Source organism: Urocitellus parryii, chromosome X (assembly GCF_045843805.1).
Source record: "Urocitellus parryii isolate mUroPar1 chromosome X, mUroPar1.hap1, whole genome shotgun sequence".
NCBI lineage: Eukaryota > Metazoa > Chordata > Mammalia > Rodentia > Sciuridae > Urocitellus > Urocitellus parryii.
The window spans coordinates 39,800,958-39,816,671 of record NC_135547.1 but is presented as its reverse complement, the minus strand read 5'-3'; the positions used below and the strand labels follow the sequence as shown (position 1 = coordinate 39,816,671).

The 15,714-nt window shown below is 35.1% G+C and overlaps 1 protein-coding gene across 1 annotated transcript in view; it reads right to left on the bottom strand.

Annotated features, from left to right (window-relative positions):
- Gucy2f (guanylate cyclase 2F, retinal) overlaps positions 1-15,714 on the bottom strand; it is an 87,082-nt gene that overhangs the window by 40,673 nt on the left and 30,695 nt on the right. The window contains 3 exon segments of the mRNA XM_026396770.2: positions 7,307-7,392; positions 7,394-7,405; positions 13,613-13,751. Of these exon segments, the coding sequence (XP_026252555.2) occupies positions 7,307-7,392; positions 7,394-7,405; positions 13,613-13,751 (237 nt within the window).

The window sequence follows — 15,714 nt, the reverse complement described above, 5'->3', positions numbered from 1 at the left end:
AGGGGTTTACACTGCTTGACTTTAGGACTTACTCTCTAGATCTATGGTAATCATGAAGATGTGGTATTGGCATTAGGGTATACTGATGAGTGAATGAACCAGAGGAGGGAATTCAAAAATACCTGCACACATATATAGTCATTAAATTTTTCACCAAGTTGCAAAGTTAATTCAACAGAGAAAAAAAACTATTTGTTGAACAATTGTTACTAGAACACTGAATATCTATGGAAAAAATGAATCTTCATCACTGTCTCAGTCTATACATAAAAACTAATTCAAAATGGATTATAAAACTAAATCCAGATTCTTGGAATAGGCAAGAATTTGGGGAGAAGAGTCTACTAAAAAGAAAGAAAGACAGTGTGAGACAAAGGAGTGAGAGAGAAATGAAGAAAGAAGAAGGGAAGAAAATAATTCATGAATTCAGCAACCTGTCTTTATTGAACCTAAAAATTTTACTGATAAAAAGACATCATTAAGAAAATTTATAGAAACAAATCAGAATGTTGGTTACCAAAGTCTGGGAAGAAGGGGAAAGGGTGATTTTTTTGCTTAGTGGATATAGCATTTCAGATTTGCAAGACAAAAAAATTTAGAGCTCTATTTCATAATAATATTAATACATTTAACACTACTGAACTGTACAACTATAATGGTTAAGTTTATGTTTTCTTATTACATTAAAAATATTTATTTTGGCATTATTCCTAATTCTGAAAAACTTAAAACAAATGTTCATCAAAAGGAAATGGTAAATAAATTGCAAAATATTCATAAAATAAAGTGACAGTAGTCAATTTTTAAATGTATTACTGACACATGAAAAATCATGGATTAATTTTAAAATGTACCTCTGTTGAGAGAAATAAACGAGGCACAAAAATACTGACTCATCCTATCTATATGAAATCCAAGAATGGAAAAAAATATTAAAAAATATATATATAGCCGGAATAACGGCACACTCCTACAGAAGGATCATGAATTCAAAGCCAGCCTCAGCAATAGCAAGGTGCTAAGCAACTCAGTGAGATCCTGCCTTTAGATAAAATACAAAATAGGGATGGGGGTTTGGCTCAGTGTTCAAGTCCCCCTGAGTTCAATCCCCTGTACCAAACAAACAAAAATATATTAATTTATGGTGATGTAAATGAGAACTATGGTTGCCTCTGGAATGGGAGAATCACTGAAAAGTGGGGGAAGGAAAGTTTTAGGGTAATGGACATAATATATATTATGCAGATCTATGCAATTATCAAAATTCACTGAATGGAATGCCTAAGATGTGTAAATTTTATTTCATGTAATTATATCAATAAAGACATTTTATTACCCTATATGCATATATGATTACACGACCAGTGTGATTCTACATCACCTACCAAAATAAGAAAGAGAAGTTATACTCATTTATGTATAATGTGTCAAAATGATATTCTACTGTCATGTATAACTAATTAGAACAAATTAAAAAAAGACAATGTGACATCATTCTATGTGAAATAAACTAGTCACAAAATCACAAACAGGTCCCTTACCCATTCATTGATTGGGTTATTTATTTATTTATTTATTTATTTTTGGTGCTTGGCTTTTTGAGCTCTTTATATACCCTAGAGATTAGTGCTCTATCTGATGTATGAGGGGTAAAAATTTGCTCCCAGGATGTAGGCTCTCTGTTCACCTCACAGATTGTTTCTTTTGCTGAGAAGAAACTTTTTAGTTTGATTCTTGGTTTTAATTCCTATGCTATAGGAGTCTTATTAAGGAAGTTGGGGCCTAATCCAACATGATGAAGATTAGGGCCTACTTTTTCTTCTATTAGACGCAGAGTCTCTGGTATAAGTAGGGTGACTCTAAATGGGGTAGGGAGGAAGAGCATGAGAAGAAGACTACCACTAAATAGGGAAGAGAGGTGGGAGGGAATGGGAGGGAGAAGGGGAATTGCATGGAAGATGGAAGGAGACCCTCATCGTTATACAAAATGCATGTATGATGATGTGAGGGAAAAAATGTGTCACATTAGATTGGGTAGAGAGAGGTGATGGGAGGGGAGGGGAGGTGAAGGGGGCATAGGAAGGGCAGCAGAATAAAATAGACACTAGTATCACTATATGTATAAAAGTGGCTGTATAACCAGTGTGATTCTGCAACCTGTTGGAAAAATGAGAAATTATACCCCATTTGATTCAAATGTATAATGTGTCAAGATTATAGTATTATCATGAGCAACTAATAAAAAAGTTAAAGTAAATGAAAGAATGTTAAAAAAAAAATAAAGACAGTCTGAGAGTACAGTTCAATTGTAGAGTGATTGCCTAGCATGAAGTCCTAGGTTCAATACCCAGTATTGAAAAAAAGAAAAAGACCAACAATATCAAATATTGCCAATAATTTAAAGCACAGGAAGCTCTCCTAACTTACATTCAGGAAAGTAAAAGAGGGAAAAATTTTGATGGTGTTTTAAAGTTAAATGTATACTATCCCTTAGCCTAGAATTTCTACTTCTAGTAACTTACCCAAAAGAAATTTAAATATGTGTTCATAAAACCATTTGTATAAAAATATCCACATCACCTTTATTTCCAATAGCCAAACTTGGAATCAGCCCAAATTCCCATCAGCAGGAAAGTGAATAATTAAATTGTGCTATATTCATTCAGTGGAATACAACTCAATGAAAAGGAACAACATATACATGCAATTATATGGATGGATACCATAGTCTTTATGTTGTATGATTCCACTTACATGAGATTTTAGAACAAGCAAAATTGATTTAAGGTAAACAAACAGAAAAACAGAAATTGCCTGTGGTTGGGGGAGGCACAAATTTACTAAGGTATACAAGGTACTTTTCTGGAAAGAAGAAATTGTTTTATATCAGGAGTCAGACATGTTTGTCTGTAAAGGTTCAAACAGTTAATATTTTAGGCATTGCAGGTCATATGTGGTTTCTGTTACAAAATGTTTCTTTTTTTAATAATATAAAATATACCATGGGCCACAGTTTTGTAATCTCTATTCTATATCAGGAGAGAAATCTAGATTATATTGTTGTGCTTCTTTACCATAATGTTAGAGAAATGATATGGGCATTTCAACAAAATAATAATAATAACCAATGAATTAGGAATGAGTAGAGGTATAAATGAAATGTTGATAATTGTTCAAGGTTGGTTGTGGGCACATAGATATTGTTGTATTATTCTCTTTATTTTCTGTATATTTTTAATTTTAAATAATAAAAAGCTTTAACAGCATGATTGAAAGAGCCCTTAATGGGTATTTTGTAGTTACAGGTGACTATATTATAAAATAAAGAAGTTTAATGTCAAAGCTTCCAATTTAAAAAAAAAAAGAAAAAGAGCAACAAATTAAACACAAAAAAGTAGAAAGGAGGAAATAATAAGAATACAACACAATCAAACAGGAATCAGGGATACAACAAAGAAAAATCACCAAAGTCAAAAGCTGAATTTTAGAAAAGATTAATAAAATTGACTATCCACTAAAAAAAATTGACCAAGAAACAAAAGAGAAAACATAAATTGTCAGTATTAGGAATGAAAGGCTGAATAATGCTGAAGACCCTAAAGATACTTATTTTCTAAAACTTTATGTCAGTAAATTTGACAACTTATATGAAATGGAAATATTCCTTTAAAATCATAAGATGAAAGAGAAATTTTGAATAGTCAATTTTTAATAGTAAAGGCATTCAATCTGTAACAAAGTCTCTACACAAAGAAGAGAACAATTGGAATCTATTGAAGAGACTTAAGTAAAGGAATGACATGATCAAATTCCATTTTGAAAAGAGCACTCTGCAATGTGTAGAAGGGGTTTGAGAGTGTTAAAAGTGAATGCGGAGAGAATAATTAAAAAACAATTTCCACTGGTTGCCAGGGGTTGTGGGGAGAGAGGTATGAATAGACAGAGCACAGAGGATTCTTAAGGCAGTAAAACTAGTTTATATGATGCTATAATGGTGAATACATATCTTTGTCAAAATCCACATAACATACATCACCAAAAGTGAATCTTGTTGTAAACTATGGACTTTGAGTGATAATGATATTATGATGAATTGATTGTAACAAACATACCACTCTGTTGATAATGGAGGAAACTGAATATGTGGGGACAGGAGATATGTATGGACTCTCTGTATTTTCTACTTAATTTTGCTGTGAACTTAAAACTAAAGAATAAAGTCTATTAAAAGAAAATGTAATGGTTGTGGTAGCTGGAAGAAGATAGTTGCTTAGACTCAGGACAATAGTAAAAAAAAAAAGTAGAGAAAAGAGAAGAACATTGGAGGTTTAAGAAGAAATAGCTTTGGAGTATGGGTTACAGAAAGTGAATTATTCAGTGAAGTATAATGTAATTATCAGACAGTATTAAGGGCCATTAAGTATGACATTGGTAACAAAGTAGACATGCAGACCAATGGAATAGAATGGAAGACACAAAGACAAGCCCACGTATTTACAACCCTTTGATACCTGACAAAAGTGCCAAAAGTATATGTTGGAGCAAATATATATTTGGAGCAAATGGTGCTGGGAAAACTGTATCCATATGTAGACAAATGAAATTAGATACCTATGCCTCACCCTGCACAAAAGTCAAATCAAAATGTGTATTAGATGAGAAACCTTTCAACTGCTAGAAGAAAACATAAGATCAACACTCCATCCTATAGGTGCAGGCATTGACTTCCTCAACAAGATCCCTAAAGATCAAGACATAAAACCAAGAATCAATAGTGGGATGCCATCAAATTAAAAAACTTCTGTACAGCAAAGGAAATGATTAAGAGAGTAAAGAGAAAGCTACAGAATGGGGGAGAATCTTTGACAGCTGCTCCTCTGACAGGGAATTAATATCCTGAATATATAAAGAATCCAATAAACTTAAGGTAAAAAAAAAAACACAAATAACCCAATCAATTAAGTAGGCAAAGGAACTAAACAGACAGTTCTCAAAAGAAGAAACACAAATGGCCATCAAATATTGAATATCTCTAGCAATCAGGGAAATGCAGATCAAAACTACATGGATTTTGTTTTGTTTTGTTTTTTACACACCCCCCCCACCTTTAATTTTGTTCAGATGACAGCAGAACCTGGAGAAGCTGTTGCTGCTACTGATGCACAACATACTGCTATTATTGATTTATACACACACACACACACACACACACACACACACACACATATAATTTTGAATTTTTGGAAACTTTAGCTATGCTGTCAACTTTGGAAAAAGTATCCCAGTTTACCGTGTTCAGTTGGTATTGTACAGAATTTAACAGTTATATTGATCTAAAAATGTTAAACTTATTTTTTCCCATTCATACAAGGGTAATGTACTGTATCAAATATGTAAGGTCTTATCATATTATATGGGTTTGATTACAGAAACGAACAAAGTATTCTCTAAATAATGAAAAAAAACTACATGGAAATTTCATCCCCCTCCAGTCAGAATGGCAATTATCAAGTATACAAATAATAATATATGCTAGTGAGGATGTGTGGAAAAGGTATAATCATACATTGTTGGTGGGAATGCAAATTAGTATAACTGCTCTGGAATGTAGTGTGGAGGGTCTTCAAAAGATTAGTAATAGAACCACCATATGACCCAGCTAACTCACTCCTTGGTATTTATCCAAAAGAAGTAAATTTAGTATACTAAAGTATACACCTATGTTTGCATACAAGCAAAAGTATAACTAGAGAATTGAGTTCTTGAAGTGCAAATGTTGGGTTACAGAACAAATGTACGAATGAACTTTTTAAAAAATTGTAGTTATAGATGGACAGTATGCCCTATCTATCTATCTATCTATCTATCTATCTATCTATTTTTATGCATACTAAGGATCAAACCCAGTGCCCCAAATGTGCTAGGCAAGTGCTCTGCCACTGATTGACAGCCCCAGCCCACAAATGCACCTTTAATTTTGATCAAAATTATCAAGTTTCCCTCCAAATAGGCTTTACCAATTCTTAGTCTCGCAAAATGCATATGCACACTCTTTATCCCATACCTGTATTCACACTGGACATTATTAATTTTAAAAGATTTGCCAAACTCATGAGTGAAAAATATAATGTTTTTGTTTGTATTTTTTCAGTTGCTAGGAAACATGACCATTCTAAAATTTATGCCTCAACTCATGATCTCCAAACTTGTATTCAATATCAAGTGCCTATTAAAATATATAATGGACAAAGTTAAGTCAATTTAACACATCTAAAATAAAAATCCAAATTTGGAAAATCTTTTTTAAAAATGAATTAAAATATGGACAACAATACCAACTGAAATATGAGGGAGTTAAGATGACCAAACTGAACCAATCTTATGGCTCAAACCTGGTTTGAAATCTACTGCCTACAGCTTTCTCAGATTTGGCCCCATTTTGGTTCCAAATTTTGTATATAGCTTTCTGTTGGACATCCTGAGTCATCAAACCACTATGAAATTGCATATTTTAGCTAACTTTGGTCTCTCTTCAGGGCCTATGTCTCATTATTTCCCCTTCAGCTCCAGGCACCAAAATCACATGTAAGTGAAATACCAAATCACAAGATCTCATCCTAATCCCTAGGGTACACCCTGTCCTCCATGAGTCACCTATCTTCTGTTTCCTTTGTTTTCTCACATGTACAGTGCTCTAGATGTAGCAGGTGCCTCATGGACTCAAAGTTTAAGGGGCAGTCAAGATTTTAAATTATTTAGAAGGGATCATCCTTGTCTTATCTACAGGTTGCTTCCTTAAGTAAATTAACCAAGGGCTCTTTGAACATAAAATGTGGAATTAGGGAAATAGCCACTTATAAGAAGAAATTAGCAGTTAATTTTTCCAGTTCTGAATTATAGTATATTTAATTGATAATAATCATAAAAGATATTATTTTTACAAAGAAGCTATGTGCCAGGAAATGTGCAAGAAGTTTTATATGAATTGTCTTGTTTCATACTCATCTGAACCTAGGAAGTAGGAAGTAAGCATTAATATGCTTTGTTTACAAATAAGTAAATTAAGGCTCAGGGGCTTTAGGTGACTTGCCCAAGTTAATATATAGCTCTTACACAGTAGAGCTGGAATTTGATTCTTTCATGTTTCTTTGATTCCAGAGCCTATAATTTTGCCATTGCATCTCATGATCACCCCAAGCCAGTAATAACCCTAGTTTCCCTGCATGGATTTCTTAAAGAATGTTCCTAAACAGCTGGTGTAAGTTACTTTGGAGAAAGGACTGATTGTAGGATATAAATGAGGGTTTCTCATATCTTTTCAAATGCATCACTTGCATTTGATTTAATGGACTTAATGTCTCCAAAATCTCCAAGAGGGTACTTTTCAGCCTCACATCCAGTCACCCTAGAAAGAAAAAAGGTAGAGAGTAGTGATAATAATTGCCAGCAGCTTTAGAGTAATGTCCCTTCCCAAGAATGGTTTACAGTAATACTATTAATACAAACACATTTTTCTCCTTTCTCGCCCTCCACCCCATGGGAATTCTGTATTCTGAGCTAGATTGAGATTGTGAAGAGAAATTAAAGTTAAAAATGCAAGCTAACTCAAGACAAGGGAACAAATGCAGGTATGCAGATCCCAGAAAAGGAATGATACCACTCTATGCAATACCTCATGTAACTGGAAAATGCTAGGTTATTTCACTTACTCACAGCTAGGTGATGTAGCACCAGGTTTTCTGTGATTAATAGTGATGGTCAGTGGTTGCAATTCCCACTGCCTTGAGGCATCTGTAGTGGGAGACATAGGGCAGGAGATGTAATGCAGCAAATGATTCCTGCATTTACCTTGATCTATTTTTCTCTTGTGGGACAAGCCATTTTAAGGGGCTCATATGCTTTAATCACAAACTGATTGGTTTAAATGTAAACTAAACATTTTTTATTCCAAGGCACAAATGTATTATCATAGTAATATATGCAATGTGGACTCTTTTGAAAGTATATATTTTTTTTATAAATATTTATTTATTTATTAGTTATTGGCGGACACAACATCTTTGTTTGTATGTGGTGCTGAGGATCGAACCCGGGCCGCACGCATGCCAGGCGAGCGCGCTACCTCTTGAGCCACATCCCCAGCCCTGTTGAAAGTATATTTTTGCTTTTTCATTCAAAATTATTTTGCTTTTTAAATTTTACATATCTATGGAGTATAGTGTGATGATGCACATGATGTGTAATGATCATAGCATTTATTATTGTTTGTTCTTTTTAGATACACATGACAGTATAGTGTATTTTGGCATATTATACCTACATGGAGTATAACTTATTCTAATTAGGATCCCATTCTTGTGATTGTACATTTATTCTTGACTCTTAATGTACAAACTGCTATTTCTAAGGCAGTAACACCAGTGTTTGATAGATAATTTTCTTTCCATGCATAGTCTCAAGGATGCTTCAGTCATCAAACCCTATTTAGTTCTGTCCAACCCGAATTTTTTAAAAAAGCAATACAAATAGAGATTTCCGTTTCTCTATAATAATAATGTCTTACATTTGCACAATGCTCTTTAAACTTCCAAGTGCTTTCACATCTATTACCTATAGCCTGGAGATTCCATTTCTGGCTGCACCAACTTGTTATCAAGTAGAGATAATAAACCAGTGAGCTCTGTGCAATCAAATCTTGAGAATAAAAGAGTGTAACCACTCTCTTATTAAGGAATATATCCAGCTGTAGCAGTGCATCTGGAAACCTGCCAGAGGCAAAGGCTAATGGGAGCTGCAGGCATCTGAGTACTCGCCTGCACTTTGTGTTAGAAAGCATCTTTTAGCCAAGGAGCTCAAAGCCCTTTAACTAAGGGAATGGCTCCAATAGACCTTGAGCAGCTGGAGAAAACTACACCAGCCAAACTTAGTGCTCATAGAGTTTATAATGGTATTCCAGGATCAGTGCCTACCTGTAGCAGAATAGTCAAAACATTTGATCAAGCAATTCTCCAAATGTGACCTTGGATCAGCTCCATCAGCATCACCTGGGAACTGGTAAGAAAGGCCAATAATTAAGTTCTACCCACCATTTTTGGAATCAGAAATTGTGTGTGGGGGGGAGTCTATCAATCTGTGTTTTCTCAAGCCCTCCTTGTAATTCTGATACACAATAAAGTTTGTGATTTACCATCCTAGCCTTTTTTGAACCTCATTCTCTGTTGTACTCACTTCACCTCCATTTACCTCTAAGTTTTTATCATCATCATCTCTCTCAACCGGAGATCAAAAATTCACTCACAGGAGTCAGGAGGGCCTGACATAAACTCGAAATTTTACCCTTCAGAGGACTTTACGCTATAGTGGGATCAAAAGTTAAATATTAAGCTGAAAAAATAAACCTCTAACTGGGATTTTTACAAAATCAGTCAATGTATGGTATATAACTGGTAGACTAAAACCTCAGTACATTCACATTTATGTCACTCAACCTATTGTCACTATTAAATAATATGGAACCTTTATGTGCATTTTCTCTCAAGTACAAACAATTAATTATGCGAGTACAAAAATAGTGCATATTTAAGTACACATGCTTTTATCAGTTACTGTGTATATTCATACTTGGGTACACTGGTATAGACTTAGATTTCAGAAGGCTCTGCACCTCACCCCATTCCAGGACTAAGCTAGGAAGCCAGAATCTCTGTGACTACTCCTACAGCACTCTCATATAAGTTAGTGTATACTGTCACTGGAAATAGAATGCTCTTAGATGTGGTGCCCATTATGCAGTGCACAACCTGAACAGCAGTACTGGCAGCCCTGATTCTGCCTTATAGCTGGGACCTGATACCTTTCCCCTGGCATCAACCCTACTGCAGATATAAGTTGTAATTCTATCCAGATTGTTAACTACCACAAGTAACTAAGCATAGCATTTCCCTCCAAATCACTGAATTTGAGAGCTGGAAATGTTCTTAGGTATCCCTAACCCAATTTCTTCATAGTTGATAAAGAAACTGAAGGCTGAAGAGACTAATAGGTCTAAGTTCAAAAGACTAGGCAATAACATATTCAGAACTGAACCAAGGTCTTCTATCTTTCACTTTGTTGCTCTTTCCCCTTATGGGGCTTCCTTTTGCTTGGAGGAATTGTGTGTATTTAAGATTTCAATAAGTCTCACAAACTTTATAAGCCAATTTTTACTGAGTCTGTGTGCATCCTACTTCATGAATAATGAGGAAAAGGGAGTAAATGGGCAGGTTTTATCTTCACCATACATGCACTATTTGTTTTGTTCTTTAAAAAGAGAAAATGATAAAATACTTCACTCATCACTCACTTTTTAATTAAGAGCAATAAACATGAAACTCTATTCACTAAAGTTTTTAGAAGTAATTTAAAGTCCATCGGTTTTTCACTAAGGCCATGGCGTATTAACTAAGAAACAGAGAACAAGGTCCTAGATCTGGCTCTGCTTCAAACTCAAGGGTGGCCTTAGCACAGCCACTTAATCAACCTGAGCTTCAGTTTCCCCACCTATAGAGCTGGACTTATTCAGTGATTTCTTAGGTCCTTTTGAGCTTTGATGATCTAAGACTCTGTGAGGAGAAAGAGAAAATGATTGGTGGAAGGGAGAGGGGTAGAGACAGATCTAAAAGGCAGAAAGTGAGGACACAGAAAAAGGCTTTGGGTAAGAGAGATTAATGGGAAGAAACAGTAAGGTGAAACAGAAAAATGTAGGGAGAAGCTGAAAAGTAGAGAGGCAGAAAGAGTCAGAAAACGAAGACAGAAGATAAATTCAGTGGGCTCTTCCTGAGTGTCAGGATTATATTCCTTCTCTCCTCACCTGACACTCTCCTGTCTATGGCTATTAGAGCAGATCATAACATGTCCCCACCACCTCTGTTATTCACAACTTCTTCTGCCCAGAAGTCATATCATCTGGCTTTCCTTTCCACATTTCAAACAGTATCTGTGAAATCAAGGTCAAGGCTACTGTGCAATTCTGAAAGTTCTGCATCTGTATATACCAGGAAATTGTGAATTTATGTCAGTATAGTATCATGCCATGGTACATCCTAGAGAAGCCTGTCCTTTATTATTACACATCTGCTACTCATAACATTAACTGGTACATTATCTGGAAATTTCAGAATTTCCAATAAAAACTCTTATGGAAATTTGATGTTTTAAAGCAGAACTAAATGATTTGTCTTATTTGAAGCACTCCTAATGAGGGAAAATTTCAGAAGACACACTGGACTTCTTTGTTTGATCTGTTGATTCATTTGACCTATGCTCCCTCCTAGAGACTTCTTTAGCCCTAGCAGGCAGTTTTCTAGTCTCAGCTGTTTTCCTTCACACCCTGCCTTCACCCTAATCTTGATTTCACTATGTGATGTTATTTTCACCAACTCTCCATGGTAAAGATAACCCCACACACACTCATGATCTGACTGACCAACAGTCATTCCAGGAAATAACTCAGATCCTTGCCTCCTTCCAAAACAAGGAAATATCTGACAGATTCTTAAATGTTGGTTATATACAAAAGTTTATTTTTCCCTTCTCAATTCTACATTGTAACCTTCCAACCCCAACAAATAAAACATACCACAATTGAACACATAAGATTTTCCAGAGAATCATAGCATATCCATGCCAGAAGAGGCCTTAGAGGTCTTCTAATCCAGCAATTATCAAGCCTAGCTGCACATATCAAGAACTTTAAAAACATAACAATTCCTGGGCCCTTCTCCATACCAAATGAATCAGAATTGCTAGAAGTGGGAACCGAGGCATAAATATTTTTTAAGTTACCCAAGGACATTGTAATAAGTAGTCAGAATTAAGAACTCAGTTTAACCCCTCATTTTGCAGATGAAAAAGCAAAGTTATTGAGATTGACTTCAGAATCATAGAAGTGTCAATACATTTATAAAGCCACCAACCCATTCCATTTGACATTCAAAAGCTTACATTATGCATAGTCTTTGATAGAGTAGAGCTGCCAATTCCAATAATTCAAGTTTACATTTAAGGCAAATCTCCTCTTTGATTAAATTAACTCCCAGTTAGGATCCAGAGGCTTCCTGCTCTCAGGTATATTGTAAAAGCATATGCCATGTCATTTTGGTGTTGTGGGCCTGTCTTAGTCCATTTGGGAGACTGGATAATATATAAAGAACAGAAATTTATTCCTCACATTGCTGGAGGCTGGAATGTCCAAAATAAAATTATGGCATGTTTGATTATCTAGTGAGGACTTTTTCTTCACTTCCAAGATGGCATCTCATTGCTGCATCCTCTAAAGTGGAGGAACATGGTGTCCTCACATGGCAGAAGGTAGCAGGAAAAGCTAACCAAATGCTACACAAAGTCTCTTTTATAAGAACTTTAATATCATTCATAAGAGAGGAGCCCTCATGGGCTCATCAATTTTTGAAAAAGCCATCTATTAATATCATCTCATTTAGCCATTAAATTTCAACATTTAAATTTTAGAGGTAACACATTCAAACCCTAGCAAGGCCCTGTGAATTATGGAGAACATTCTCGTGAAGAATCCAATGTGGATGACAACTGAAAAATCATCATTTCTTGTTATGAACTTTCTTTGCAGTTACTGTTGAAGTTGGGGGTGTTTGCTGCTCTTGGGAGTATCTTCAAACAAAACAAGGAAACCACACTGGAAAGGCCTCACTTAGGAAGGACAGAAGGACAGTCTCGTTTCCCTTTACCACCTACTTAACTCCCTCCTGCTGAGAAGAAATAGTTTATCTCTTCAACTGATGAATGATTTGTTATGATTGCCAAATTCTAGTATTCTAGAACTTGGGAGAGGGAGGAGCCTCTTAAATTTTGAAAGAGAGAAACTCCAGTGAAATAAAAACGATTTATATTTTATCCAACAGAAGGTAACCTATTACTCAAAGAGGCAGCATAGTCTAAGAAAAAGAAATAAATGTATACTTTCAAAGTTTTAGTAATATCAGAGGATAAGAAGTGCAGGAAGATCAACTAGAATTTGAAGAAAAGTAGTAGAATAGGTTCTGCTCTGCACAAACATGTCTCTAGACAACTCATCCCAAAGAGTTAGCATAGGAAGTCATTTCTTCTATTATTATTCTATTATTAGTCTTTGATTTATTATTGTCTTGTTGTCCCCGATGTCTAGACAAAACATTGAAATAGAGTCTCAAGTACTTTTTTCCACATGTACATTAAATGCAAGAGTTAAAGTGTAAATAAAGTTATAAGTAAGGAGATTAGTTGCTGAGGAAAATCATTGTCAAAAATGTTAACCAATGAGGCTGGGGCTGTAATTCAGTGGTAGAGCACTTGCTTCACACATTTGAGGCCCTGGGTTCAATCCTAAGTACCACATAAAAATAAATTAATAAAGATATTGTATCCATCTGCACTAAAAAAATATATAAAAAAGTGTTAACCAATCAAGTCTGTAAGTGGACACAGGCAAAAAAAAAAAAAAAAAAAAGAAACAAATTGCCAAAGCCTCAATATTCTTACTCAAAGACTAACAACTAAATCACTACCCCATTTTAAAACTCCAGAAGGCAGCAGATTAGATAGCTGTTGGGTGTCCTACTTCATAAATTGCTACTTTGGAGTCTTCATAGGTACCTGGAGCTAGACTCCCTGAAGAAAATGAGAGCCTTGGGGACTTCCCACTTTGAACCTCTGAAATGATCTGGAAGCTTACACTGGCACGACTTCCTCTTTGTGAAAACATTAGGAAAGAAAGGTTATGAACAAAATTCTCATGATTTTTAATACAGAACACTGAGCTATGGTATAGATACTCTGCTTATTTGTTTTTCTTTTCTTTTTTATTCATAAGAAAGAAACCATATGAATTAAAACCTGTAGATATGGGATTGATTAATATTCCCTAACATTCAAAACTTTTTTTAGTTCATCATTGGCACCTTACATAAACTTCATATATCACCCCCCAAAAAATGGTTTTCATGCACTTCTTTCTCCCAGAGAGAATTTGAATCATAGACAGGAGGGACAATAAGTAATACCAGTCAGAATTTAATCCAGGACCCTAATTTTATAGACAAGAAACTGAAACCAAATTAAAGTTGAAGTGAGTTATTATATATAGTCCATAATTAAGTTAGAAAAGTGTTTTTTATAAAAATCTAACATTTGAAAAATAAAAAACACCAGAACTAGAACAGTATCCCACCCTTATGACCCTCAGGACTGCCTCTTTGTTTTACATTATACTGAATCACATCAGTTTGTCAGCTTTTTTGCCACTGTGACTAAAAGACCCAACCAGAAAAATTGTAGAGGAGGAAAAGTTTATTTGAGGGCTCACAGTTTCAGAGGACTTTGTCCACAGAAGGATGGCTCCATTCCTTGGGGCTCAAGGTAAGGTTGAACATTGTGGAGGAAGTGTGTGGCAGAGGAAAGCGGCTCACATGATGATCAGATAGCAGAGAGAGAAACTCCACTCTCCAGATACAAATACATACCAGCAAGCCAAGCCCCAACTCGCACCTCCTCCAGTCACACCCTACTACTTCAGTTACCACTCAGTTAATCCTTATCAGGGGATTAATTCACTGATTGGGTTAAGACTCTCAACCCAATCATTTCTCCTCTGAACCTTCTTGCATTATGTTACACCTGAGCTTTTGGGGGATACTTCACATCCAAATCATAACAGCATCCTTCTTTGTGTATTTAAGATTAATGACAGAAGGAATCCCTGAAAGGAGTAAAATGGTAGAGAGTGAGTAGACTCATGACTTATGGGTTTGAATCTTAAATAGGCCAGATTCTCCACTCCTTGACTTGTTAAGTTTTACAATTAAGTCTGGTAAAAGAGGGCTGGGAACTTCACAGTTGAATGACAAGATAAAGAGGTATCTACAATCTGTGTTAACCTTTAAAATTGAAATTCTATATCTTCACTAAAGCAGTAGACTTATTTCACATTTCGAAGGCATAATAAATCAACAGGTTTCTCAATATTTTCTCCATATCTTCAAATGCAAATTTCTTAAAATTATAGCAATCCAGAATTAGCAGTTCTATTTAATATTATTTATGCCAGTCCCACTTCCAACTCCAACACTCTCATTTTTAGAATGAAAAAAAATAGAGATCTAGAAAGGGCTATAGTGGCTGGAACAGGATTCTTCGTGTTATATTTCCTGATCTTGTGTTTTTCTACAACATCATGGTTTTTATCACTCTTGTTTGCCAATAATAATCAATCTTAAGTACTTTCTAACACTCTGCCATTAATGGTCTTTGATCAAGTGAAGATCACTAGTTGACTCAGTCTTGAGTTAAGCTCCTTCTGTACAAGATTATCACATTCAAAGTTCAAGACAATGAATGGTAAACTATACTCAATCCCTACAAGATGTAAAACTTGACTCTTCACATAACCCTTGCATTAACCTGAACTCTCCCCAACAGAGCAAGCCCAGGGAGGAATCTGCATCCCTTTCTTTCTTTATTTTCATATCTCAGCAGGAACACCTAGATTTGTATAAGGAGACATAGACCTCTTCATGGAGGGCAAAGGAAAAGTGCTATCAAATCTGCCAAAATCCACATACATTTGGACTTCAACTTCACTTTTCCCTAAAAAACTTCCTTTTCTAACCCGATTTCTCCCAACCTGCCAATTTTTCTAGACTGAATTAATTTTATATTCTCCAA